The 27,294-nt window shown below is 42.4% G+C and overlaps 1 protein-coding gene across 3 annotated transcripts in view; it reads left to right on the top strand.

Annotated features, from left to right (window-relative positions):
* PRDM16 (PR/SET domain 16) overlaps positions 1 to 27,294 on the top strand; it is a 527,338-nt gene that overhangs the window by 425,202 nt on the left and 74,842 nt on the right. For all 3 annotated transcript variants that reach the window (XM_019511654.1, XM_019511653.1, XM_019511656.1), the window contains exon 4: positions 24,864 to 24,998. In XM_019511654.1, coding sequence (XP_019367199.1) covers positions 24,864 to 24,998 — 135 coding nt within the window. The remainder of the gene's footprint in view (positions 1 to 24,863; positions 24,999 to 27,294) is intronic.

Raw genomic sequence — 27,294 nt, 5'->3', positions numbered from 1 at the left:
CTGCTGCAAGGACAAAATTAAACTACTGCGGATGGCAAAATAGTTATTTGCTGCCCAGGCAATTACATACTTCCAAAACTCTCCAGCGCGGAAGGCCAGATGGACTTTATAGAAACCAGACCCGGGCCACAGTTTTAATTATCATAGTCCTGTCAGAAATGAGTGAAATTCTGAATGACCGCATGAAACGAACCAAAAGCCTTACACATGGATTTTTTCCTCAATAAAATTTTATGGGTTCTTAAAGAAACAGCATTCATATATTTTACGAGGCCTAATCATTTACTAATGCCTATATTGGTGCACCTGTGGCACTCAGCCCCATGGAAATTATAGCGCCAGTCTCAACTATGTTCTCTTGCATGTTATTACAAACCCCTTGTCAAAAATACAGCACATGTTCCAGGGATAAGTTGGGCTCATTTTAGTTAGCTAGCAATCATTCTAATAAGGCAAAGGAACAGAGATTTATGGGCATGTATCTACTGAACATTGTGTTTCACTGTTACATGAATAAGACCAGTATTTATAGAAGTTCCTCCAGAACACAAGTATTTACAAGTTTTGCCATAGTGAAATTGCTTGAAGATACTGCATATGTGTACCACAGAGAGTCCAATATTGAAGAGTCCAGAAAATCCTGGGAATAAATCCTGAATAATTACTTTATAAGTACTGTACAGTCCCAGAGATGGTCAAATGGTACAAAAATTATGCGTCTAATATATTATTCATCTGCTTGTAATAGTGATGCAGCTCTACTGTGTGTTCCCAGAATTATGTTCTCAAACAGTTGCACCACAAACATGTTCAATGTCTATCTAATCTCTCTATTTTTTTCTTTTAATCCCTTTTTATATCTGTCTACCTCTCCACAGAAGTGGTCAGATTCATGATAAGGTGTCCCCTCCACAAGAATTTTAGGTTGTGAAGCACACCTACAATTCTAGCGTGTGTCCTAGGCATTTGGTTAAGCATCTAAAACCTTGAGAACCAAAAGTATGGGTGAAGGGAGATATGCTTAGTTATCTATAACCGTCTGGCTGGGGCAGAAATCTGGGTTTAATTGCCTTTTTCTTGGTGTTCTATTATTTGCAGCTCTAATCCCTATTTATTGCAAGGAGTATGCAATACATAAACCAAAGCCATCCAGTGCTTTTCAAACTACCAGATAATCATTCTAACTTTGGTTAAAGATCTGGTTTAGTTAGCTCTTGTTTTATTCAAAGCAGTCAGCCCAACCCTTTTTTTCCACCTCAAGATGTTTAATGTTACTCTACAGAAGAATCTTAATGCTAACTAAACTTCTGATGTTCGTGGCAAACATGCTGAATGAAAAAAAAGTGTGGTTTGTTTATATTATGGGTAGATGAGGCTTGCTGACTGCGTTGTGATTGATCTAACCTAAGGAAAAAACAGTACAGTATTTTGTACAATTTGGCTGCAGTCTGTGAATGTCAGCAGTAGGTCACCAGTGTCAAGAACCTTGTATTTCAGCTTTGAAACAGAAGTCATAAATATAAAGTAAGTGGTTTATGTCATTTCTTCTTACTCTTCTTTCAAATCCACAGTAGACTTGGTGATTAATGGTGATTATCATTATCAGGAATCACAGGCCATTTTTTGAGGGCAGTGGGGAAAAGACTTGTGCAGTTCTGAATATTACAGTCCCTTTGACGTATCTGCAAGTTACTAAGAGGAAAGGCAGGCCGGCCCGGCTTGCAGCGGAAGGAGGTGGCACTAAGGAATGGATCTTGTCTGGTTGTTAAAGTCAAATTCACTAATGAGGTCCATTTCAACAGCGTGCTGACAGGCACAGAACATACTGGCTGTGTTAGCTTCAGTGCTGCTGGAATGAAGTCAGCTTTTTCTCCCTATGCTTTCTCATTACTTCATGCATTTGGCAGCTGCTAACAGGCTGGACAAGCTTAGCCAAAATAAAAACTGATGTAGAAACATGGAAAGGGCTATTTAGTATTTCCAAACATTCTTGTTGGGGAGATGGCAGGAGCAGGAGGAGAGATTGCTTTTTATATGCATTTTCTCTTCTTTGAGTTATCAGACATGAGTGATTTTTGGCAGGGGAGTCTCCCCCCGCACATGCTCGGTGCATTCAGTCTAGCTCCAGCTCTGTCTCTCCGACAGGACTGAGTGGTCTGAGCATGTTTCCTTAACTTGTTGCTCTTTACTGCTCTGTAGTGTGGTTTTAAAGATACAAAGTGTCCCTTTATTGGGTATATCAATTCAAAAAGGGGCTAGTAGTAAACTGAGAATATTTGGATAAACTTGTCAGCCCTTAGGACTAGAAAAGGACTTTTGTTCATAAGGAGAAAAAAGCCATTACATTACCATAGGATCACTGGATCCAGTCCAGTAATAACTGAGCTTGGAGTAGAAAAATGATTAGGGGTGTCTAATGAAGGATCTTTTACTTCAGGTCAAATGTTTACTTTATTTATTTATTAGAACGTGAGAGCAACATCCTATTGCATAAACTTGTTCTGCGGCAAAGTTCCTCTTAGGAACACTGTCCATCGACAAAGAAAACTTTGTGTAAAAAAGAAGAGTGAGAAAAAGAAGAAGTGCTACAAGTGGGGAATGGGCAATCCAGAGGTAAGGAAATGGGTCCTCAGTACACCATCCTTTCTACCATCTCCCAGGACTCCCAAGGTTTTCCGTATCGTGTTTGTTCTCTGGCTACTTAATTTTAAACAAAAGGGGGTTCTGTATAAATGGGAAATCTTTGAGGTTAATGGTATAGACTGGAGTATAAACCACCATGGATCCAAAGAGAGAGACTCGGGGTCACACACGCCAGCTGCAAGCAAATATGATAAGTGGAATGCAATGGCTTTGTACGTTCTTTATGTGAATGTAGATGATAATGATGGGTGCAAAGGGCTGCTAGAAGTCTTTCAACTTCCTAAGGACTTTATAAATATTTACTTGCTTAATAGTTTATAGCCGGATTCTCCTGCCTGCTGCTGGGAACAGCAGAGGAGACAAACGGGGCAGAATTTCCTTCACTCTTACTTCCTTCCCTGATCCCATAGACAGTTCACCTCGATGGCCCATGGCCCATTGGGATAGGATAGGGAATGGTTGCACTCAATAGTATTGTCTCTGCTCATCCTCCTAGAGATACTGCTGCAAAATTAATTTTGAGTCTGACAGTCATGTCCCCCTTAACTGGCTGAAGGAGAGCACTCTGTAAGGGGCAATGGTACAGTGGCTGGTTGGGACACATATGGTGCTGTCCTGTCACTGGGTTCATCTACACGAGGCACTGACTGCACGGTGTCTGAATAATACTGTGCAGTATCCCATCACAACATGAACAGTGCTAATATGCTACTGCACTGTATTATTAGGCTAGTGCACAGTAGTGTCACTTAAAAGGCATTCACTAGCACTATTGTCTGGTAACTCCAGTTACTCCGCATTTATTTAGTACTTGATTCTACAAGTACTAAAAAAATGTGTAGTAACCACTGCACAGTAGTGTCTCTTGTAGACACGCCCACTGAGTTTCCTGTGCTGAGCCAATTTCAGTACTTATAAAATCTATGGCATTAGCACAACCCACTTTCTTTCTGCTCCAAAGAGAGGAAAAGATAGGGAATTCGGCTATTGCCATTCCTATCTTTTACATCAGTGATAAAGCATCCAGGATGAGACATTAGAGAAAAAGACCAAGAGACAGGACTGGATGGCCGGAGTGGTTTCAATACAGAGGGGCAGGTTTGTAAATCATATGAGTAATGATGGGTAGCTCAGGTTGTTGGAGATCACACAGAGAGGGTGTGACCAAGTGCTTCCTAAGTCTAGGAGTGCACACAGGTTTTTTATGATATAATTCAGTGTAAAATGTAAAAAGGCAAATGTCCTGCAAGTTTCCCTTTGGATTTCTTTGTATCTAATCACTTGTGAAAGTTTTACTGATTTTATGTAACAGATTTGCTATCCACCCATAAACTAGGTTTCCTTGCTTTAATTAAACAAGTTTTATCCATGAGGTTTTATTCACGTACTGACAGCATCAATATAAACATATCTCCACCAGAGTAATTAATAAAGGCAGGCAGCTGAAGGCAGAAAAGCATGTGTGTCATATCATCCTTGTGGATTCTGCTATTGTATATCCCTTTAAAAAAAAAAAGCCAAGAAATGTCCCAATTAAAATGGTATGTGGCTCATGTATACCCATATTTAATTTGGGATAATTGACTTTGTTGTGTTCATCCTTAGAGAATTCCTGAAGCTTCCAGATACATACAAGAATCCTTTATAACATGGAAATGCTATAGGATTAAATTTTTAAATGCTGTAGGATTAGGTTTTAATAAAGTCTTTCAACAACATTTCAGGATTTGAATAGATGCTTGAACTTAGAATGCAGGTGCTTTCAAGGACAATTTAGGTAATATTGACAGGAATATATATTTTTAAAATGCCTCGGTTCATTTAAATTATTTAGCATGCTGAAGAATTGCTAAAGGGAAAAAGTAATATAATTCCCCCTATTGACCATTCAAATCTCAAAAGAGGATGTAGCAATGTTTAAAGGCAGCTGCTCTTCAGTTATATTATCTAATACCAAAAAGGCATCAAAGTCAGATTGCAAAGAGGTTCTCCAACTTCACAGGAGTCAGTGATATTCTAGGTGAGGCTTCCAAGGGCCTGAAAAGTTCCTTGTATTATTTCAAAGCTGGAAGAGAGTGCAAAGCTGAAAGGATTGGTATAGACTGTTAAATTGTATGACAATTAAATCTTCATCCCTTCCCTTTCATTATTTAAGCATGCCCACGCCCTCTCTTCTGGACCTCTTGCCTTGTGTCTTGTCTTGTTCATAGATTACAGGGGATTACAGGGAATCTCTACTTTGAGATTACAAATTTGTTGGGGTAAGGAACATGTCTTACATTAGGGGCTCAGTTACCACAGTCAGTGATGGTCGTACATCACTGGAAAGCACATTAAGCAATTTGGTACATAGATGTTATTTTAAATAGTGAACACATCCTGTAAAGTAGACAAATTGCTGGTAAAATTGCACCTCTATTTTACAAGTGGGAGCCACAGGAGGCTTAGGTAGTGGGCTGTTCAGTCTTTGGCAGAGTCGGGGGTACTGCCCAAGATTCCTGACTTGCGTCTTTTGTTTTAGCCATTAGCATGTACGTCCTACCTTGTGATGGGGTGGATTTGGAATGAAAATGTGTGCGCTAACTTTGGCTCGATCTCCTGGGTGGATGTGTGGCTCTGCAACAGTTTAGCATACTGCTGTGCAAAGCCAGTAGCTATTGTTTTTCTCTTCTGATTAATTCTTGGCATCAAATCAGCAAAGTTTAGAAATACAGGTAGCATTCCCCATTGGATTAGAACAATTTTAAGGTAGATCAAAATGTTGGCCTCAGTCACCAGACAGTGTGTTGTGAAGACTGAGAAATATGTTTGCAGAAGAAAGAAACTCTTTCCCGAGACTGTCAGATTCCCCAAATTAGACTTGTCTAGGCATTGGAAGGAATATGGCATGTCTGATATTATGTACTGTTTGGAGACCCTCCTGTCAGAATACCAGATGTGCTGCAATGCCTCAGCAAAATAAGCCAGAGTGAAGGTATCTCTACACCTTTAATTTAACCCTTCATTCTAAGCACCAAGTGAAGCTCTTACCTTAAAGCTGTTCCCCTAAACTGCATTTTGACCTTGAGATAAAATTCCCATGCTAGTTCTTGAGAGAGATGTTTCAAAATAGCTGTTTCTCAAAGTATCCAAAAAGCAGTCCCATCCCCATTCCCCACCCCCTTAAAAACCAATCCCTCGAGTCTATAATTTCATAAGTAGGGAAGCTGACTTGAGCTAAAGTTCATCCTTAAGGCACTGGGGACCAGGCATGCAACTTGTTCTTATGCTTCTTTATGACTAAAAATTCACTTATTGATAGCTCACAAGATACTTGCTTAGTTTCAGCTGATCAAGCCACCAAGCTTTAGAATGAAGCAGAACTGATCCTTCATTACTTGAAAAGAGGAATAAATATGGATTAAGATTTGAGAAGACTTAAGAGGACTCACTAAAAAGTAAGAGCAGCTCTCTGCACATTGCTTGTCTGCCTGGTCAGTAAGAAAATACATGAAGTCTGTGTAAGAAAGCTAATTGTTTTAGCATGGTAGACAAGAGTATCAGCACTCTAAGCTCACCAAAGCAGGAAAGGACTCTGTTACTTCTTTGTACCGTGGCTGCTACAAAGAGTCCTTTTATTCTTTATCAGGGTTCTCAGGCACTAAGATAATGATATAATAATAATAATAATAATAATAATAAGGATTCGTAATAGGGTGAAACTGGGCAGAGGATTATTTGGGATGAGTTTGATCATAACATTCTCTTGTCTCCCTATGGATCTGGTAGAAACCTCATGGCTAGAGTCATTTAAAAATAGACTGGAAAAATCACTGAAGAATATGCTGTAGAGGATAATCCTCTTCTGGCAGAGATGGACCAAATGACCTAACCTCTCTAACTATTATGATTCTATAGCAACACTCACAGAAGTTGAGAACTGGAAACGCAGACAATATAGGGATGCAATGGTATCTCAGAAAGGCCCAGTAAAGTTAGAGATGTATGGGTGCACGAATACCTCTTGAACAGTGTTTTTCAACCTGTGGTCCACGAATGCCTGAGTGTCTGCTGATTAAGGGGTTTGCAAAAGATTGCTATGATCAATCAAAAGTATGTGAATACAGGCAACCCCCGCTTAACACTGTTTTGCTTAGCGCTATTTTGCTATAACGCTCATTTTAAATTGATACCTGATTAGCGCTCGGTGAGTTTCATTAAAACACTCATGGTTGTCATCTTGGGTCATTAAAAACAATTGCAGCTGCCATCTTGAGTCATCAAATACTTCAGTTTCACTTAATGCTCGGTTTTTCAGGAACCAATTCAGAGCGCTAAGCAGGGGTTGCCTGTACTCACACTTACAAATCAAAGGGCTCTGCACCTCCATTTGAAATTTCCAAAGGGCTCTGCACCTCCATTCAACATTTTTTAGGAGTCTGCAGATGGAGAAAGGTTGAAAACCATTGTTGTAGAATGCCTCCCTGGCATGCCCACTTTCATCACTTGCAGTCTGTCCCTGCACATACTGTCGCAGAGGACATGGTGTTCTGACTGGAGGAGAGAGAGTAGCAATGATCTGTGGGGCCATGTGTTGTTGGCCTGCACACCTGTCCATGTAAAGTCTGTCTGGACAGAGGTGTGTACCTCTGCTTCAGATGCCAAAATGCACAGCCGGTTGGAAGAGCCACAAAGGTTTGGAAGCTGGATGAGACATGCACCAAGAAGTTCCCTTGCTGTTGGAAGAAGTCTCTTGGGAGACAGAGCGATGAGGAGACCTGACTCCAGGCTCTGGGTGGATTGCGTGACTTTGAGGGCAGGTTGGCTTACTGGTGGTGTGTCAGATTTTGTGCGCTTGCTGATTGTAAATCCTGCATACCTGAGAAGGGCTTTGAGAGAGGGAGTTAATTTACCTCTGCAAATGACAAAGGTGTCCAGCTCATGGTGTGTCTCCGGCCCTGGAGCTCTAATCTGCATACACTTCCCACAGTATTTAAAAAATGTGATTCAGCGGCATCTCTGCTGGCAGGCAAAGCAGAGGGGCAGCCTCCCTTGCTGCCTCCTCATGTTCCCTTGCAGCCGGAGGAGCAGCTCTGGTCAGGACCAGAAATGCCCTGTGACATCTGCTCAGCAGCTGCACAGCTGGCGAATGGCCTCCCAGGGCAGAGAGGAGAGGGTAGTACTTGGCTACGCCACTGCCTACTTCTGTAGTGAGCTCCACTGACTCTCTCCCCCTGACCCTTCACATGGGATGCCTCTGCTTCATCCCACCCCACCCCACCCTCCATGCCCAGAGCACACCACAAATGGGGGGGCAAGAAGGCCAACTAGTTACATCACTTTATTTCTCTGTTCTAGCCCATATTAGAGCTGCCTGAGGAGAAGCAGTGCCAGCTGCGGGTAGCCAGGAAGGAGCACCCTTCAGACCTCCTGCTGACTCTCATGTGCTTCTCTGCTTTGCAGTGAGAGAGGTGCCTGTAGTAACACTGGGCTGGGCATTTCCCCCACGTGGGAGGAACCTCTGGGTGGGACTGACGCAGGCTTTCTCTTCCATTGCTCAGTCTGAACACCACAAAGAGAGTAGGACAGGGCGGAGAGGAAAGTTGTCCCCAGGTACTAACCTAGGTGAAAGTTGTGCGGAAAAGGTTTGCATCGATAAAGGCAGGTATCACAAAGCAGAAAAGCACGTGTGCCGTGTCATCCTTGTAAACAGTCTGCTCATACACTCTGCCGAATAGACTCAGATCTCAGTGTCAGAGGCCCAATGCCGCTGAGAGCTGGGGTGTATTTTCATTCCATCGAGGGGGTAGGGATCTGTGTGTTAGGGATAGGAACATATATCAGCTCTGCCATGGTCACTGCAAAGTGCCACGAAGCTCTAGCACAGTGACAGCCACAAATCCTATGGATACAGCTACAGATTTGTTTTCATTGGGCTTTTTTGTTGATTTTTCTTTTTGAGAGAAGTTGACAGGCAGCTTTTCTACAGGGTGGGAGCCTCCCGTGTTGCTGTGGAAAGTTGTGCAGCCTTCAGATTCTCATTTTTGCACCTTTTTTTAGCAGTGTTTTCGGTTAACATCAAATATAAAGAAATCACACGTTTCAGCTTTGCACCGGGTGAGCCGCACATTATTACTACATCAAGAGAACATTTTTCTCTGGCTTGCTGTGAGATGGCCACTTTGTTTTCAAAGCCCTTTAAATAGGGGTCTTCGTGTTCCTGTTTTTGATCAGTTCAGTTGTTTAGGAGGAAAACCTACAATATCCTTTTATTCTTTTTTTTCTGTGCCAGCCAAGTTCACAAATTCATCTATTTCACACCTTCTAAAGAGCACGAGTATAGTCTGCAAAGCAGCTGCCTTACTCATTTCTGGCAAGAAAGGTTATGAGGACTCTGCTTCCTCATTCAAATGTGGCACCTTTGAGGTGGGGGTGCTTCCTGTGTGAATGAAACTTCAGTGCAGATATGCACACAGCAATGTCAGCAGGGAGGGGAGGGTACTGCTTGGCTTTTTCTTTTTTTTTTAATTTTATTTTAAATCTCTCTGCTCAGAACGGTGTAAGGTCATGGTCTGTGCTGTGGTAATATGCAAGCTTTTGGCCTGTACACTCATGCAATTTAAGGTTAGTGCCAGCAAGAACTGTATGCTTTTGAATGAATGTTCTGGACTGCTTGAACACTGTGATGTCGTGTGACATGAAACTGTAAATCAGATGCAAGGAAAAAAATGTATATGTTCAATATTCTGTGTTCCCGCACAGGGAAACGCTGTTCATGAATGCCCTTTATTTAATAAAAGTGAAGATTTTTAAAGCTGGTGAAAGGTATCAGGTTTGTATCTTTGGAAACTTAGATCTTCCGCTTATTCCCCAGCCAGGGAAAGCACAGAGAGTTGGTAATACAAGCCTCACACATGCTGCCAGTGCCTGTGTATCTGAAGCTGTGACCTAGGTGGGTCACTGTAAGTGCAGTGAAGAATTTAGTAGTCATAGCTCATCCAGTTTTTGTTCCCTCTGCTGAGTTTAAACAATAGCACCAAATGCAATGGCAGATTTTATGACTGGACTGCAGCTCACATCATAATTGCTACCTAATCGCCACCCTCTGGTTGCAGTTGCTACTAATCTGAGCCCCACTTGAAGCGATACCAAGAGGTACAAGGCTTGATATGCGCTTTAGCTTCTGTAACTGCGTTTCTTGGTAAGACAGTCAATGTGCAAATGAATATAAAGAGGGTGAAACCTAGACATCTCATTGGATGGGAAGAGCTGGCATCAGTGGTATGCAAAATCAAAAGTCGGTTTCATTCTGTGTAATGGGCTTTTCTTTAGTCTTGAGAGATTTGTCACCAGTGTCATATTGAGTTTCTCAGACCTTTTCCTACCAATAACTGTCCAGATATTTGATTTCTTTAAATCTATTTATTTTTTTTAGCACTGAAGATACAGAGCTGGGTTTTCCAAGGGAAAAACACCAAAATAAAAATAGGAGAGGTAGCCTGTTATATTGAATTTAAATATATTCTCATCTCTGTTTATGGCAGAAGTCAGCACAAAACCTGTAATATACTACAACCCTGATTATCCAAATTTCAGTTACCTGAAGCAGAGTCATATTATTCAGTATCTCTTAATTTAATAGAAAAGTCATGTAATTTCCAGAAACTAAATTTATCTGTTTTCATTCATTATTCCCCCACGGTACCTAGAAAATTGAGGTTATGCGTTCTTTTGCTTATTAGTCATGATTAAGCAGTAGATAAGGGAGTGATTCGGTGGGGCAGGAGGGTGGTGAATGGTAAAGCCAAGATTTTGCCAAAGAGTAGTCAATAATTTTCCACAAAAAGAAGCTAGAAAGAGACCTTCAGACAGAGTTGTTTCATACAGTTCTTCTCAGGCTAGAGCCTTCAACTGACTTAGCTAAAGCTGTAAAAAATGTTGTAATTAGTATTAGCAGTATGAATGGGCATTTGGAGTTTCTGCTACTTTTTTGGCTAGCGTGTGAAATATGGCAAATGGTTTTGGCATTCAGCGCTCCCAATAAATCATTCTGAAGAGGCCTACACGTGAGTGGTGTTCCACGGCTCCATTCCCAGCCTTTTTTAAAAAAAAAGATGCAGTCATGAGGGATAAGTTTAACATGAGCAGCAGCAACCATGCTGCAGTGTGGTCTGGAGAAATACATGGGACTCTGTTGCGGAAGTTGAACTGTTATTTCTTTCTCTTTTTAAAAAAAACCTAACCTGTATTTTTTCACAGCAATGTATCCGTTTAAATGTAGTATAGCACAAGGGGGCTAAATACTCCTGGGCTTGATTTGGAGTTGTTTTATCATTGATATTAATGAGTTTGCAATGGAGTAGCACAGCAAGGCATCAACCAAGCTCAGGATGTAAGCAATGCCAGAAACCTGATCCAGGTTGGTCACAAGTGCTTACACTGAGGCAGTGGGATTTCTAAAACATAGAAACCTTGCCCCAGCAGTGCGAGAGAATGTGCTAATCAGCCATGCAAACACAGCTTCCAGATCAGGGGGTAGCCCACATGGAGCAGTACAGTGTGTCTGAGAGGAGGGCTGCCTGCTAGGGTCAGTTTGTGGCATGCACAGTCCTCTGAAGAACAGAAGCTGTGGATTGCAGGAGATAGGGTATGTAGACCAGGCCCTCCCTATCCCTAGGAAGGAGATCCGGAAGAGAGTTCCGTGAACTTGGAGGCAGGAAACCTGTGTCTATTCTCAGCTCTTCCAAGACCTGTTGCATCACCTTCCGTAATTCTCCTAAGCTATGAATCATTGCAGTTGACTCATCCTGTCATAGGGAGAAGTTGGTGTGTTTTCACCTTTGAAATATGCTTGAAGAGCCATGGCTGTGTGTTCCCAGCTCTCCTTTTTAGCCAGCTTCACAGTATTTGATGTCTTACCTAAAGCCCCAGCTCCAGGAGACAAGGAATTATGTCAGAATCTCTGCTTTCATCTAAACAGTGAAGTAAGTTCCCAGCCCTCATGACTGCAGAGGAAAGTTGGAAAATGTGAGTACCTTGAAGGCAGAAATCAGAACAAAAATATAATTTACTCAAATAAATACCCCGAACTACTGGTACTTATTTTTATAATCTTATTAATCCTAAATTAATCATATGCTTTGCGGGGCCTAACTCATGACTTCTTTAATTGTTGAGGCTGGCAATAAAAAAATGTGTTTGCATTAAGTATACCTATCCAGTTGTTCATTGTTATTTCAGTGGATGCCTAAGGATCAAATGATACTTTTTGAGAATCCAGGCAAATGGCTCGTAACAGGTCCAGAGCTGTCTTCTTCATCTCCCAGAAAGACAGAAGTGCCAGACTGGAATAGGCCCCTGCATATCCTATTTAGGGAAAATGTTAACACTTCCTTGCAGCAGACAACATGAGCATGTTACTGGACCTGAGTTATATGACACTAGTGCTGGCGAATGATGAGTACACTGCAGGTAAAACTGATAATAAAACTCCTCCCAAGTGCTAAATGCTTCCATTTCCTTTCACCTCTTGAAACAACTGGGTGGCACTTGTGTGTCCAGACACTCAATGCTGCAGTGCCATATTTGCCTTTCACAAATTAATAGGTTAATGCAAAAGCTGGCAAAAAGGCCAGAAGATAGATACCATCTCAAAGCCAATTAAGCCTCTACAAGAATGACTTTATATTTCCTCATATAGCAAATCTGTTCAGCACATATTCAACCAAGTATTTTGTTCAATGGGTAAGATCAGAGGGGAAGTGTGGGTCCAAAATGAACCACCAGGTGTTGCTGTTCATTTTGATTCACCTCTGTCCTGCTCATAGTGCAATGTGGAAGGAGTAATATGTGAGTCAGGAGAGACACTAGTGTAGATGCTGGGAGCCATTCACTATGCTGGGTGAATGGCTGGGCTGTAAGACAGCTCAACTGATAGGAATCAAGGAGAAAGGAAGGTTGTGAAATGCTCTTTTCAGAAAGCAGCTCTGTTTGCAGGAGTTAAGGAGACCCCAAAAGAAGATATCGCCAGTGATTATCCCAGTCTAATTGCAGTAAGGTTCTCTGCAGTTTCTCAAGTCAGTGGTTCTGTCCCTCTGTCTTCCTTCTGTTAGGAGTGCAGCCTTGGTCTTCGACTTTCTAGTTGATGCTTTTTCATTAGAAAAAGGTAGTACAGCACCATATTACCACTTTTAAATTGTATAAACCTAATCATATCCCCAAGGCATTTTGTATCCAAGCAGGAACACCAAGATGCTAGCAAATTATGTCAGTTTTAATCTGTCTGAACAGTACTAGAGAGCCACTCATGCTATTCTTCATGCGTCTGCTCCATCTGCTTAATTAGACTGGAATTAAATTGTGAGAAGTCTTAAATCCCAGTCTACCTGCAAATATTTTGCAGCTTTTGTTTAGCATCTCAAGGGCTTCCACTTTAAGTACACATTTGGCTTTTTTGTTGTTGTTTTATTTGGGGGGGGGGGGGGGCACCCAAAAACCCCCCAGATGTTGACTGTTAATACTTAAAGTTTAAATATGGTGGGCATAGCAAGCCTCTTTTTTGGATAAAGCAAAATGCAGCATGAAGAAGGCTACGTTCTGCACTTTGGAGAGGAAAGTTTTAGAGGATGATGTGCGAATGTGTGCATGTTGTAGAGAGTCAGGCAATTCCATTTTTTACTTGTATGTACAACATCTGAGGCAACCCTGTGATCTGACTTGAACATTATTTTTTTACGGTCTACTGTTTAATTTAAATCAGTGTGGTATGAATTACGTTACTGGTGGAACATGAGCCTTTGTTGAGATAAATGCTCGCCATCAGCTTGAAACTCTTCTTCTGTTTTGACATTTTTACTTTCTGGTTTTCTGCACGATGATTAGATGTTGCTGTGAAAGTTTAGCCTATTTCCCTCAAAGAGAGTGAGGTTGGGGGCAGCACAGGGAGAGAGAAATAAAAAGAGAGGGGGAAAGGATTACATTCATCGACAGTAATTAGCGTGAGTGGCACCTCTTTTGACTTACTGTATTATTTAGGGTTGGCTTCTGTGGAATGAAACTGCACCTTTAGAGCAAGAAAATAAGCAGGGATCTTTTTACAGGAGAAGAAAAGCAGAGCAGTTATTGATTTTTATCATAAGGTTTTAGTTTCTCTTCCTTATCCCTTTGCGTAGAGGTTGTCCTGTCATGTAGATCAAGTATGACTTCTTTTAAGCCTTCTGGTACATGCTGTGTCTGGTGGCTTTCTAGAGAAGGAAGATGCTTGCCTGGAGATCATGTTTAGTGAGCTCTGGAGGCAGCGTGTTATGTAATTATTGCTGCTGTTGCTCTCTACTGTGAGATTTTGTATTTACAATCAGGTCTAATGTACACTCAGCTGGAATCAATCTACTGTGCTTGAAAGATACATCCATGAAATAGAATAGGACACTGCAGTTTCTCAGGCTTTTTATCCCCACGCAAAGCTAACTGATACATAGGTTATATTCACTGGCAGTTCTCTGCTGGTATATAAGAGAATAGCAATTAATAGTGGGCAGACCTTCAAAAGGTTCCATTTGACTCAGATAAGAGGTAAGAAATTGAGACTCCTTTCCAAAGCTTTTCTGAGCTTATCCAAGTCTTTTGGTCTGGAAATTGAATAAGGCATTTTGAGGAAACAGGTTTGGGTTTTTTTCCCTCTGGGATTTCTAGTAGTCTTTGGCCTTGGTTTTGGTTCAGGGTAGGAAAGGACAAGTTGCTCTTCCGTACAAACACTATCTCAATAACAGCCTCTCTGGAAGAATGCTGGTATTTCTGCTCCAGTCTTTGCTGGAATTAGATGATACGGAAGTGAAAAAATCTCACAAATGTAGAAACTTAAAAATCTAACAAAGTATTTTCATTCCAGACAGGGTTTGAGTTTTAAGTGAAAGCTCAAGTGAACTGGGTTATTTCCCATGCATTGAAAGAACATTAAACCTGTTAATAGGAATAACACTTGCCAACAAAACACAGGACCTGCAAGTCCTGCATATCTCGGTAGGAGCTTCTACCTGGATTGTCCCCTCATGCATTGTTCTAGTCCAGTCTCAGTGGCTGCCACGTTTGTCTCAAGGAAGGACATTATGGCAAAATGTTTTTTTGCTTCATATGTTCTGAGCTTTTTCTGACCTTGGGTGCACTGTTCTTTAGATAGATAGATATAAACAGTGGCATGTTTCACATACGCATGAGCCTTCTTCTGAAGTTTGAAACCTTATTTACAAATATTAATGGTTTTTTCCCTAGGATATCCCCACTACACAGATGCAGAAATGCGTGCACAAAGTGGTTAAATACTCTGATCCTGTAACTGGTTGATCACACATATGACTTTGCTTACTTGAATAGGCCCCTTTGTAATCACACATGCTACTCATGTGAGAGAGGCTGTACACATGTTTGCAGGGTCAAGCCCTATGTAACATGCCTGAAAGCATGTCAGAAGTCTGTGGCAGAGCCAAGTAACAGATTCCAGGTCTTGGCTTTTGGAGCAACCATCCTTCTTCTAATCCTCACTATACTTATCTCCACGGTGCATGTCCTGGATGAAGAGAACCTTCTCAGCTATGAGAGGAGGGGATAAAACTTGGACAAGAGCATGTATTTTAAGCAGCATATAATGGCTGTTAGTTGAGCACCCATCAAAACTCTTCCTGCAGCCCCAGCTAGCAGGGAGCTGGTAAGCAAGACTTAACTGGTCTTCCCATCAGATTTTCAGGCCTTTAACCTGTCTTTGTCTGCCATGTTTCTCATTACCTCTGAGTATGAGATCAGCAGGAAGCCTGTGATGCAGGTGGTATGCCAAATGCATGGGTGCATCCTGGCTTTGTGTCTTCACAGTGACAAAGGAGCTTCTCTTCATACATTTTTTCTCTTCGTTTTGTGATGAGAATGGACCTTTTGTTTTGGAGCCTTTTGAAGGCCATAACTTGTAGCAATTTTTTCCCCTTATTTAAAAAGAAATAAAAGAAAATACAACAAAACTTCATGGCAACTTCAGTTTATTGCTTTAAATCAGCTTGTGGGTCATTAAAGCAAAAAAAAATAAAAAATCTCCCTCTTTCTCCTGCCAAATAAAATTCGTGTATCAGCCAAACTGTCAAAGGCAGATCCTGCAACTATGGGATGAGAAGGTTTATTGCACTCCCAGCTTCTGGGGAGTGATGTTATAGCAACAGGATGCTGGGTCATTGATGGCAAACTCATGGCCGCCTCATTTCTTCATGCACACTAGGAATCCATTAGGCTAACTGACGACAGATCCCTAGGCGTTCCAGTCCATACAGCACACCTCTGTTGAGGCCAGCTGTTGGACTCTGCCCATTAAAATGTGAAAGAAACAACCCAACAGAGAGCCCACAAATTAGAGAAGCAGGAAACCTCAAATGATGTGCAAAAAAAATTGTAAACGTTCAAGAGAATGTTTCCATAACTTTTGCTTCATAATTCAGCGTTTCTGATGTTAATAAATTGTGAGCTGGAGTATTTGAAAGATCAATGAGCCCTTTGGATGCAGATCCTGAATCCTGTTCAGCTGAAAGCAGATGAAGCTGCAAAGTGAACCCTGGAACATGACAACCATTTCCTTTTGGCTGGATAAAGACAACTCTAAACCACAGGCTTGGTCCAAACTCTGGATCTGCATCCAGAATTCATGTCTCTCCAATGGGCCAATCCTAAACCCCTAATCCAAACATACCTGAACTCAGGGGGTTGGGAGGATTGCCTTAACTAAATAGACTGAAGAGGGAAAGGCCAGGAAAACCATAAAAGGAAGAGGTAACAATAGTCCCAGTGAAACCAAACCATGGATTTAGCTGTGTCAGTAGAAAGGAAGAGTGGATTATAAAAGAATAGATGCCAGATTTGATGGGATCTTGGATGTGAGGAGAGCTGGAAAGGGGAGGAGTTTAATGTAACTTCTGGTTTAGTTTATCAAATGGTAAAGAAAATAATGAAATGATCAGTTTTAATGGAGGAAGCAAGAAAGAGAATTAAGGAAAGAGGTCAGTTCATTCTGGATATTGTTGCATATACAAAGGCAGTGAGAAATCTGTCAGATACTGGGTAGGCTGGACAGAATGGAAGAGGTTTCCAAAGGAGCTGTTACAGAAGGATTATTCTTATTGATTATGATTTATTTTATGAGAGCATCCAAAAGTCCCATTCTGGAGCAAAGCCCCCTTGCACTAACCTGCAGGTTCCTTAGGAAGTATTAGTGTTTGTTTAACAGCAACGCAAAACAAGGTATCAAGGAAACTCAAGGACACTTTGTAGTAGGTACTGTGCAGATACATGCTAAGATGAAGCCCATGCCTCAGATTGCTCAAAAGCTGAATGGAAAAGACGGACAAAAAAGGGTGAGTCTGTATCATGGCTAACTCGTTGCTTCATACCCCTGTGATTCTGTTTGCCTTTTTAAAAACACAGATAGAAAATACTTTTTTCCTCTCGTTGTCTGACCTTTCCATTCAGCTTGTAAGTAATTTGAGACATGGTTGATTTCTCAGCATGCATCTGTATGATGCCAAGCACAAAAGGACCTTGAACTTGCCCAATATCTTGTTTGATGCTACTGTAAAACAAACACCAACCGTCCGTTAGCAGAACAAAAAGGTAGAGATGGTGTCTCATCAATCTGAAATCACTACTCCCTTTTTAAATGTTGGCCAATATCATCTACTGATTTGGAAACAGTTGATACAAAGAATTTGCAAGCACTAGGTTTCTGATTTTCTTCCAGCCTAAACTGAAAGAAAACATGGTGTGCCTTTTTTGGTTATTTATAACATTTCTTTGTATGTGTGTTTGACAGAGAAAAACAGTGAATTGCTCATTTAGTATGTGATTACTAGCAAATTTTTCTTCTTTGATTTTTGTAAATTGTGATGTAACTTTCCTATAGAGCATCAGAAGAGAACGTGGGTGTTAATAATTGGTATCTTTCAAGGTGTTAGCCACAGCATACTGGTCTTAGTCAAGAATGCCTCTGCTGTGGAACTGGTCATGCCGTACTTTATTTCACTAGTTGATTATACCTATCTCACCATGACTCGGAAAATCTTTCTCTTAAGGCAGTTCACAGAGAGGGGCATTTGAAGCTTTGTCAGGCAAATATTGAAGCTTTGAAATGCATTTGCATTTACATTTACGTTACAAACTTAATGTTTGCCAATACATGGTATTGGCAATACCACCATTATTTTCTGTCCAAACTATGGGGGATAGTGGGGGGTTATGGCAGTTGTTGGCAAATGTCAACATCTTAATGCAGCAGCTCGTGTTTAAATGCCACATTTAAAAACGCAGCCTCTGTTTTTGTAGATACTGCTTTGCCCTTTTATTTTTGCACCCACACTAAATTGCAGGTCATTAATGAATAGTAATTAGACAACTAACTACCTCTTTGTGCCTGCAAATTAGGTAGTTAAACCTATAACTACTAACATTTTCACCTGCTATTACACATGGACATGCAGAAAAGCACAGGTGTAACTATTTACTAGCGAAAAATTGTTCCTTCAAAAACTGAAGTCTAGGCTGACACCTAACTAACACTTCATGCGTTTGCCAGTCCTACCAATTAGTTAATAATCTGCACCTATTACAGTTGATTTATTCTCATTCCATATGCACTTTTTCTTTTTTAAACTGCTGTGAAGGGCAAAACCCCAGCACACAAAAGAAGCAAAATTCAGGCTTAGCACTCTCTTTGTGGTAGTTCATGGTAATTCAGCATAACTGACTTGTAGCTGCCAGAAATGTATTCAGCCACCCTATTATATTTAGTTGAAAGTTGAAAGAAGCCTCACTTCTGAATCTGGAAGGTGTTCTTTACTATAATCAAGTACCTAAGGCTGGTTGTATATTTTGGTAGCATATGCGAGCTCTATGTGGGATGAGGAGCCCATTGTATCAGGCACTGTGCAAACTCAAAGGAAGAGGCTCAAGTCCTACTGGAAAACAATGACAAAGCAAGTAATTAGCCCCACATTTTCTGAGCCTGTTCCAATGCCTTAGCCACAGGCTGCCTTTTCTGATGCAATCTTGGGTCTGTTGACAGTAGTGATTTCTCCAGCTAGAAAAGTGCTACCTATGGTCTCCTCCTTTTCAGCTGTGTTTGCTCTATGTTCATAAAGTTTAGAGTTGCTCACATGGTTACTCAACCACACAGGCTGGCAGTCCCTTGCGCAGCACAATGTACACACTGCACCTGCCTCCTCTCCGAGGCTGTGATGGGAACTGTCCTTCTCTCCAAGTATCCTTTTTATTTTAAGAGTGTTATGATTGAAACAGGGAATACACACACTGAGAGACGGTAAAATACTGAGCAAGCCCCACTCAGTGTCATTGCTGGGCTTCTGCTACTGTCCTCCTGGTTTATTCACGGGTTGGAGTGAGAGTGTGTGAAAAAGAGAGGTTGCAGTTCTCAGAACTTCGTGTAAACATTTTTTCCGGTTTTGGTTCGTGGGAGTTCACGCCTCCAGAGTTTCGTTTTGGGTTTTAAAGCTAAACTCAGCCAAAAAACCAGTGAGTTTCATGTGATTTTCTAGCACGGTTTGCCTTCTCTGTGAAGGGCTAGGACGAAGCCTGTCTCAAAAGGTTGTGAATTGCGGACTATTCAGCAAGTTGGAGCTGAGGTCTGGGCTCGTTCCACTCCAACTGACATGTCTTTATCCAACCTTCCCAGCTATACAAAAGGAGGGCTTGTAATGGAGTTTAGAGGATGTTTGTAGCCCTGGAGTTTTCCACTTAGTTTGCGGCTGTTGGCCTTGTTCCACTTGTTCTAACTCTTATGCACAGGCCAAGTGGATGATGCTGCCAGATACTACCTGATTTGCTTACTACCTTCAAACTGCTGCTCGGCACTTAAATCAGCAGCTGAATATAAAATACCCATTTTGTTATCCAGGGTACTTCTACTGTTGCAGTTCCCACTCTCTTTGGTTATGCCTGTCGTGCAAATAAAACATGCTCTTAACTTGAGCCAGCTAATCTGGTTTAGCTAACTCAAGTTAAAATAGCAGAGAAGTTATTATGCAAGATAAAACCCAACTTCCCTGATTTTCACTGTTATTTTAACCCGCATTCGCTCATTTGGATTGGCCAACCCAAAGAACCTTTGCTCTTTGTGCAGCCACTTCATGTGGCCTCCTACCATGGACCACTCTTTAATCAGAGGCTCAAAATCACCCGAACGGCTGAAGGGGGGCCAGCAGGGTGGAAAGAGCCAGTCAGATGGTACTTATGCTGATGGACGTGTTTTAGGGTCAGGTGGCTCCAGTTGTTGAGGAGATGCAGGGCCTCTGCATTGCTGAAGAAAACCTGCATCTTATACAAAGTCAACAATTATCTGGAGTTTTTTCAGGGTCATTTCAAGTCCCTGCTAACAACACTGCCCATTTCTCAGGAGAGATGCCTCCTTTGTGGAAACATTCCACATTTTTGTTGTTTAAGCTGTATCCTCACTTTGACTTTTATCTTTAACATAAATGCATCTATCTATTTGTCTACCATGGGTTTTCACACTACCCAGTACTTAGTATACAAGTGCAAATCTAAGCAGTCATGGTATGTTTTGGGAGATAGGGGGTTAATTTATTTTTTCTTTTAAAATTACTGTTTTAGATGTTCACTGTGGAAACTTTTTTTTTTTAATGGTTGGACCAGAATCTGTAACTGTTCTTCTCTAATGCAGGCCTCACCACACTAGTTCACACCTCTGTAACCTCAAGGCCCAGTCTATTGCAGCTCACTGTACTTGGTGCAATACTTGAAGGCCATCCCAAAACTGTAGCTGGTGTGAAACACAGCCTCTCATCTCTTGAATGTGGCGAGCTGCTCTGAGCACTTGAAACCTCGGTGCTCCGTGCTCTGAAATGGCTCCCAGTGAAGCAAGAATTTCCTCTCATTCTGTGTCCTGGTACAGAGAATTAGATTATCTGGAGCTGGTGAGGATGCATGAACTATTCCTTTAAAATTACTTCTGAACACCATGCAGCACTGGAACTGCCATGAAAAGGATTTCTAGTGAGGCAGAAAAGAGAGCATCTAAACGGAGGAAGCTGCCTGGTCCCAAGGCAGAAGTGACAAGTGACAAATCTGTGGCCGCTGGGCAGTAAATGAACAAATAATCAGGTGGGGAAAACATGAAATAGAGAAAGGAGGTTGGTAGAAGGGAGAGTGAGACTTGAAACTGGGGTTATACAGGGCAAGGCGACAGGGAGCTGAGGAGAATGAGTTGAACTAAGAGCCATTAGTGGAGGCTGACATTGGACAATGAGCAGTGTATGGGAGCCTTGGTCTGGCTGGACAAGAAGACTGGGACCGAGAACCAGCAGTCTCGGGGGGGTGGAGGAGGGAGGGGAGAGAGCTCTGATGAAAGTGTTGGGGTTAGTGGAGTTCAGCAAAAGAAGGAAGGAGCTGGACTGGAGAAGGACCTCAGAAGGAAGCTAGTGAAACATGCTGGGCAAGGGGACTTCAGTGCAAAAGAGGACTGGTATTTGAAGGGATACTGGATGGAGACAGGAAAGGGGTACTAGAATTACCGGGGACTGTGATAAGGAGTAAGGCATGGCGAGAGGAGGGATGGGGACAGACTGCAAAGGAATGGCTCAGAGGAGTCCAGCTTTGGGGAAAATGAGGTGATCTGTGCCCCTTCGTGCACACTCCCCTCCACTGCCCTTATTCCTTCCAGACTAGCAACCAAAGTGTCACTGGGCCACAGAGAGGACAGTATTGTACTTCTGTTTTTTATTAACTCAACAGCAAAGGTATGTTAGATCCTGCCATGCTGATAAGTCATGTGGGTATCGGAATGATACCACCTAATGCAGTTCTGCTTGGTTTGGATAGCTTTTTAAAAGTAAAAACAACAAAATTGCATAAAGCAAAGCCACATGAAAGGTGCTCTAGTAGGGTTGCAATGTAAGGCACTGCAAAGCTAGAAAATGCCAACTGTGCAACCTTCATTTGCTGCTTCCCTACACCCCATCTGCACATGCTGTCTTTAATTGTAAGAGCACATGCTATTTTTAACACAGGGGCTCCCCTTCAGCCAATGTGGAGGGTGGCTCTGCTTTGGGAATGAATCAGGGCTGTGCAGTGAGGGATACTTGTCTGTTTTACCTGTGCTTCGTCTGCTGCAGAAACCAGGTGTGGACTAAGTGAGGCGGGGGACTTCAGGGAGAAAAGGGCAGGTTGCAGGACTGAGGCAAGAAAATGCCACTGGAACGTAGGATTCTCTCACAGGGTGTTCCCACGTGGTGGTGGGCAAGTCACTTAAGACAAACTTTCTAGAAGTGATTCTGCATCCTTCATTTTCTAGGTGGTGGACTGGAAAACCTGGTGTCTGTTTTGAAGAAGTGCTGAGCACTTACACCTGAGAGTCAAATCAGCTAGAGTTGCACTTCAGGCATCCATGGCTTCTCCTTAGTGCTTAAGGAGCAAGGCTGGGGACCAACGCCCAGAAATAAGCCCAAGCTACGTGTACCTGCTCTGTACATACCTAAGCCTGCAAATTAGACAATGCAGGCAGCTTGGGGATAGCCCTGATCAATCTGGAGCAGTCAGAAAGCCTGGGGCCTGCACTCAAGGCTGTTTCTGAACCATCTGTCCTTCCCAATGTGCAGTCTCTGGTGTGCATCGCTCAGGACAAGTGGGTAGTGCTTAGTGCCTGTTTTGCACCTCAGTGTCTCTGTACCTTAGTTCCCCATTTGTAAAATGAGGGACGAATGTATGGACTTAACATTTGTCCATCATCTCACAAGTGTGTTGTAAAAATAAGTTAATTTAATACGTGTAAAACACCAGCTACTGTAGTGATGGGCACCATAGGAAAGCCCATGAGACAGTTCGTAGTTCTGTCTGGAGAGTAGGATTAAATACTTTTTGGTAAATAATGCAGGGGGCCACCCATTAAACTCCAAAGCCCCTGGCAGACGTGCAAGTAAAGGCACTATGGGATTCCCACAGTCGCTTTTCCTGCCATGCCACATGTGCATGTCAGGAGGCATGGTTGTAGGATTGTGCTTCAAATCCCATCACACCTTATTGCCAGGGCAGGGGGAGCCCGGGATCACAATGTCAGCTGAGAGGTGTCCCAGCCATGGGGGTGGGAGCCTAGATCAGCTGACAGTGGCTAGGAGCCTAGATCAGCTGACAGCTCCCAGATCAGGGGCTGGGGATCCCAGCTGCAGGGTCATACCCCTGGTCTGCCCACGAATCCAATTACTGGAGTGATAGGAACCAGCCACAAAGTTATTACACATTCTTTGTGTAATAACTTTGTGGTTTACTTCTTGTTTTATCATGCCATTAATTGCATTAATGTGTGGCTGGGTTACAGCTTAAGATGTGATTAACTGATTAATCACATCTTAAGTGAAAAGTATGCCAGGGGCCTAAGGAAAAAACAACATAGCTGCTCATGAAGTGTGTCCTGAATGACGCTGGGGTGCTGCAGAACAAATCATCTGTGATCATGTAATTAAAGTCTGTATCATAATGCATGTGCACAGAGGGGGCAATGTAAGGCTTCCCAGGTACCTTCTGAGTGCTGGACTTGGCATTCTTAATAATACCCTTTTTAAGGGAAGTTTTGTGCATTATTCTAATTTAGTTTCTTGTTCTTTACTTTTATCAAGTAATGGGGGCAGCAAAAGGTAGTCTGGGTGCAGGGCTGACCTGTTTGGCTAAGCCCCTGAACTGTGACAGTGCAGATAAACCATTCTTAGCAACAATTTGCATTTTACCCAGGAAGGAGTTTAAGAAAGTGCCACATAAGTACAGCTGGTTCCTCCCATTATTTCTTTCCCACGCATACACGTATTCTGGAAGAAGGAGAAACATGGCACTAAAGCTTCACTGCTGAGTTGTTATAGGAAAGGTGAAGCCAGATGCTAATCCCCTGGTTTTCAATGTTCAATACAGACCAGTTAAAAAAATGCAGAGAAATACTTGGAGCCACATACAGGGGGACAGGATTCATGGCTGCAGATTCTCTGCAGGGTAAAACCCCATATGCTCCAAGTTCCTGCTCCTGGTACTGCTTTGACATCACTTTCACTGTTGCTAAAAATTTCCACCCTCCCCTCCTAACCCTACATCCCAATTGAGGACCATCTGATCATGTTCAAGGGCAGCCTGAGAGACTCAGATTAAATGCTTGAAAAGCACTTTGAGATCCTTGGATGACTGAAATAAGTTGCAGTGAGACTTTGTCTGATGTGGGCTAGGGAGTATTTTGGTCTGAAAACAGAGCATCTTTAATGGTAATGGGCACTGGAGAGGTCTGGTGCCTGACAGGAAGGAGTAAGTGACAATTAAAATTGCCATGAGAATATGACTGCCATGACTTAGTTTCTTTTTCCTCCCCAAGAAATCATTGTTCTGTATAATTTCATTAATCTTATCTCCAGTGAAATGCAGGAAAAAACAAGCTTTCAAATAACTTGGTGTGAAATGCCAGGTGTCTCTTCAATGCTACATTGTCAAACTGTTCTTTCCTGTTTTAAGAAAGCCAAAGTTGTAAGTTGTTTTTTTTTATTTCATTTTTTTTATTTGAAAAACTTTTTTTGTCACAACCCACTCTATTTTTTTCATGCCTGGATGTTTAAGTATTTGTGATGGTTTCTGTTCTGAAGGTTATATCTTATGTGCAGCTGATCAAATGGTACCTCACTTAGACCTATGCAGCTCCACCGGTTCCTTTAACTTTATCAGTGGTTGCCTGTATGCAACTGAGAATAAGTTAAACTTGATATATATTTATTTAATTTTGTAACCTGAAGGAAATGTAACCAATTGACCCTGATTGCTGAAGAGCTAAATGTCTGGTTTTATTTATGGTAGCAAATGAAGTGTTGCAATCTTTTTTGAATCCAGTCAGAAATAGATAATATGGAGAAGGAACCATAAAACTACCTAGACCATTAACAGGAACAGGTCAGAGAATTTGCTAATTCTTTGGATTAGCAATATGGATACTGGAACTATACTTTTCTTGTTTATTGTGGGTCTGATTGTGAGTTCCTTATTCTGCCAAATCTCTGACTGAAGTCACTGGAGGTTGTTTTTGACCAAGGGTCTCTTTATATCCAGTTTTGGGGCCCTGCAATGTAAATAATTATAAAAGTGCATTTCTTACTTGCTGATTTCCATCCTAGTCATTTCTTATCACGTGACGAAAATAATTCTTCTGCCTCCTATTTCCTCTGCAGACCACTGATGAATTGGGGAATGAGAAATTCTGTGTTGATGCTAACCAGACCGGAACTGGAAACTGGCTGAAGTACATCCGAGTGGCCTGTTCCTGTGATGAACAAAATCTAGCTGTGTGTCACATTAATGACCAGGTATGCTTCTGTTCCATTAAGCCATCATGATGTGTTAAGTTTTATGGCTTTGGCAATTATCAGGTTGCTATGTTCACCTAATCACTTTAACAAATATAGGTTAGTTTTACATTTAGGGGAAAAGCAAAATATTACAGTGTGAAAACCTGGGTGATATATTTACTAGGTTCAGTTAAGATAAGAGCCCTAATGTTTGCTTGCTTCCCTGAGCCTCTCTGGTCTGGGAATTAAACTTGAAATGAAGAGGAATCTCAGGCTTTCTTATGAGATCGCTGGTGTTTCCTGAGTTACAGAAGCAGCCTTTCTCATGCTAATTCCCCAGCATTCTCTTTGCATGTTAAGCTAATACATGGCTTACATACGACATAAGTAAGCTAATTCTCTCTGTGTGTATGCTTTATCTTGAAGACACCTCACTGATAGAAGGGACTCATAAGAACATTAAGTTACAAGACTGTGGAAGCTGCATTTGATTCACAACCCTTGTGACACTTGCATTTCATATTTGCAGTAATTTTCTTCTTCAAGAAGCAAATTAATAAATAGCAGGCTATAAAATACCATCTTCCCTCAATGACTAGAAGGGTACTATGAAATCACTGCAGTCTGTATATCTGGGCAAGGTAGCACTTTGCCTAGTATAAATAGTACATTTTTTAAAAAGGTATTGTTTAGATGGCTGAGTTGGTTGGAAATAGGTGATTAATTCATGTCTACAGGTGGACTTTCCCTGATTGCTTTTTCCAAATTACCTGACAGGTAGATCAAAGAGATGAACTTCTGTATAAATAAGGTATGCCACTTGTGACTGAAACTCATTCTACTTTGGTCTGGAGGTGGAAGACTGTTTTACAGATGCACCAATATACATTGGTCCATATTGCATTGGCACTGATAAAAGGAAAACTGACATTATTGACAATTGGCATTTTTTGGCTGATTTGGCCGATAATGTCATTGATAAATGCTTGTGTATGTGCACAGCCACAGCATGCACTTGGCCAGCCCAGCAACTTGGAAGGCAGAATCCAGCTGGTAAGTCTGTTGTGGGGGGAAAGGGCAGAGGGAGGGAAGGGGCATGGTGGGAGAGGCGGATCAAGGGCCCTGTTGTGAGGGAGGGTATGGAGCTCGAGCAGGGGCAGGCAATGCCCAGCCCAGCCCAGCCAGGGCAGGACACAAGACAGAGCTGCAAACGGGTCATCTGGGGGGGTAGTAGTGGGGCACCTCCCACTGCTGCGCACACCCCTGGGGAAGATATGGGGGCACGTGCCCTTCAGATCTGTGTGCGGGGCAAAGGCAGGCTGCCACAGCAGGCTGGGGCCAGGGGCAGTGCCGGGCTCTTCCCAGCAGGTAGGGGGCTGGGGCTGGCAGTGGTACTGGGAGGGGGGGCCCTTTGTAGCCCCCCACCTCCCAGTGCTGCCACTGCCAACCCCAAGCACAGCCCCAGCCGAAACCCCCCACCAGGAAGAGCCCAGCACTGCCCTTGGCTCCAGGCCACAGCAGCAGCACCCTCTTGCCCTGAACACATCCAGGGTGCACATGCCCCCCTATGCCTCCCCCAGGGGTGTGCACAGAGGTGGGAGCTGCCCCCTCCCTCCTACACCCCCTGGATGAGTCACTCATGGTTTTATCCCATGGCCCACCCCAATTTGGCAGCACCTGCCCCTGCCCCAGCCCCTCTCCACCCTCATCACATGCCCCCACATGCCCCATCCCTTCCCCTTTCTCTTCCCCCTCCAACAGACTTACCAGCCAGACGCTGCTCTCCAAGCTGCCAGGATGCATATCAGGAATCAGATTGGCGTTGGCCAATATGGCTCATTAAAAATTGGCCATCGGTATCAGACCAAAAAATCTTTATCGGTGCACCCCTACTATATTTCCTTAAGGCATGTATCTATGAAGGATAATGTTCAGTATCTGATGCTGTTGAATAAAGACACAGAGAACGTCATACCCATCTTTCCACAACTTCCCGTATCTTGTGCTAAGTGTGTGTGTGGGGGGGGAGTGGAAATCTTTGCTTTCATTTTGATTGTTACAAAAATTGCTGCAGGCCACACAGCTGCTCAGAACACTTATTCCTGGGGTGAGAGATGCACAAGATTTACACTGTTAATTTACATCTGAGGCTGTTAACTTACTAAGGAAAATGGCTTGAAATCAGCGGACAGCAGAATTCCCAGGGAGCTGAGACGATGTTTCACCTAATTTGCAGTGTAGATTTAATCGAGTGACTACACTATTTAAAAATCTTAATTTATGAAAACAAGATTTCTCATTTTTTATATATATA

This window comes from Gavialis gangeticus, unplaced genomic scaffold, assembly GCF_001723915.1.
Source record: "Gavialis gangeticus isolate Ggan-Ray unplaced genomic scaffold, GavGan_comp1, whole genome shotgun sequence".
NCBI lineage: Eukaryota > Metazoa > Chordata > Crocodylia > Gavialidae > Gavialis > Gavialis gangeticus.
This window is presented reverse-complemented; position numbering and strand designations above follow the sequence as displayed.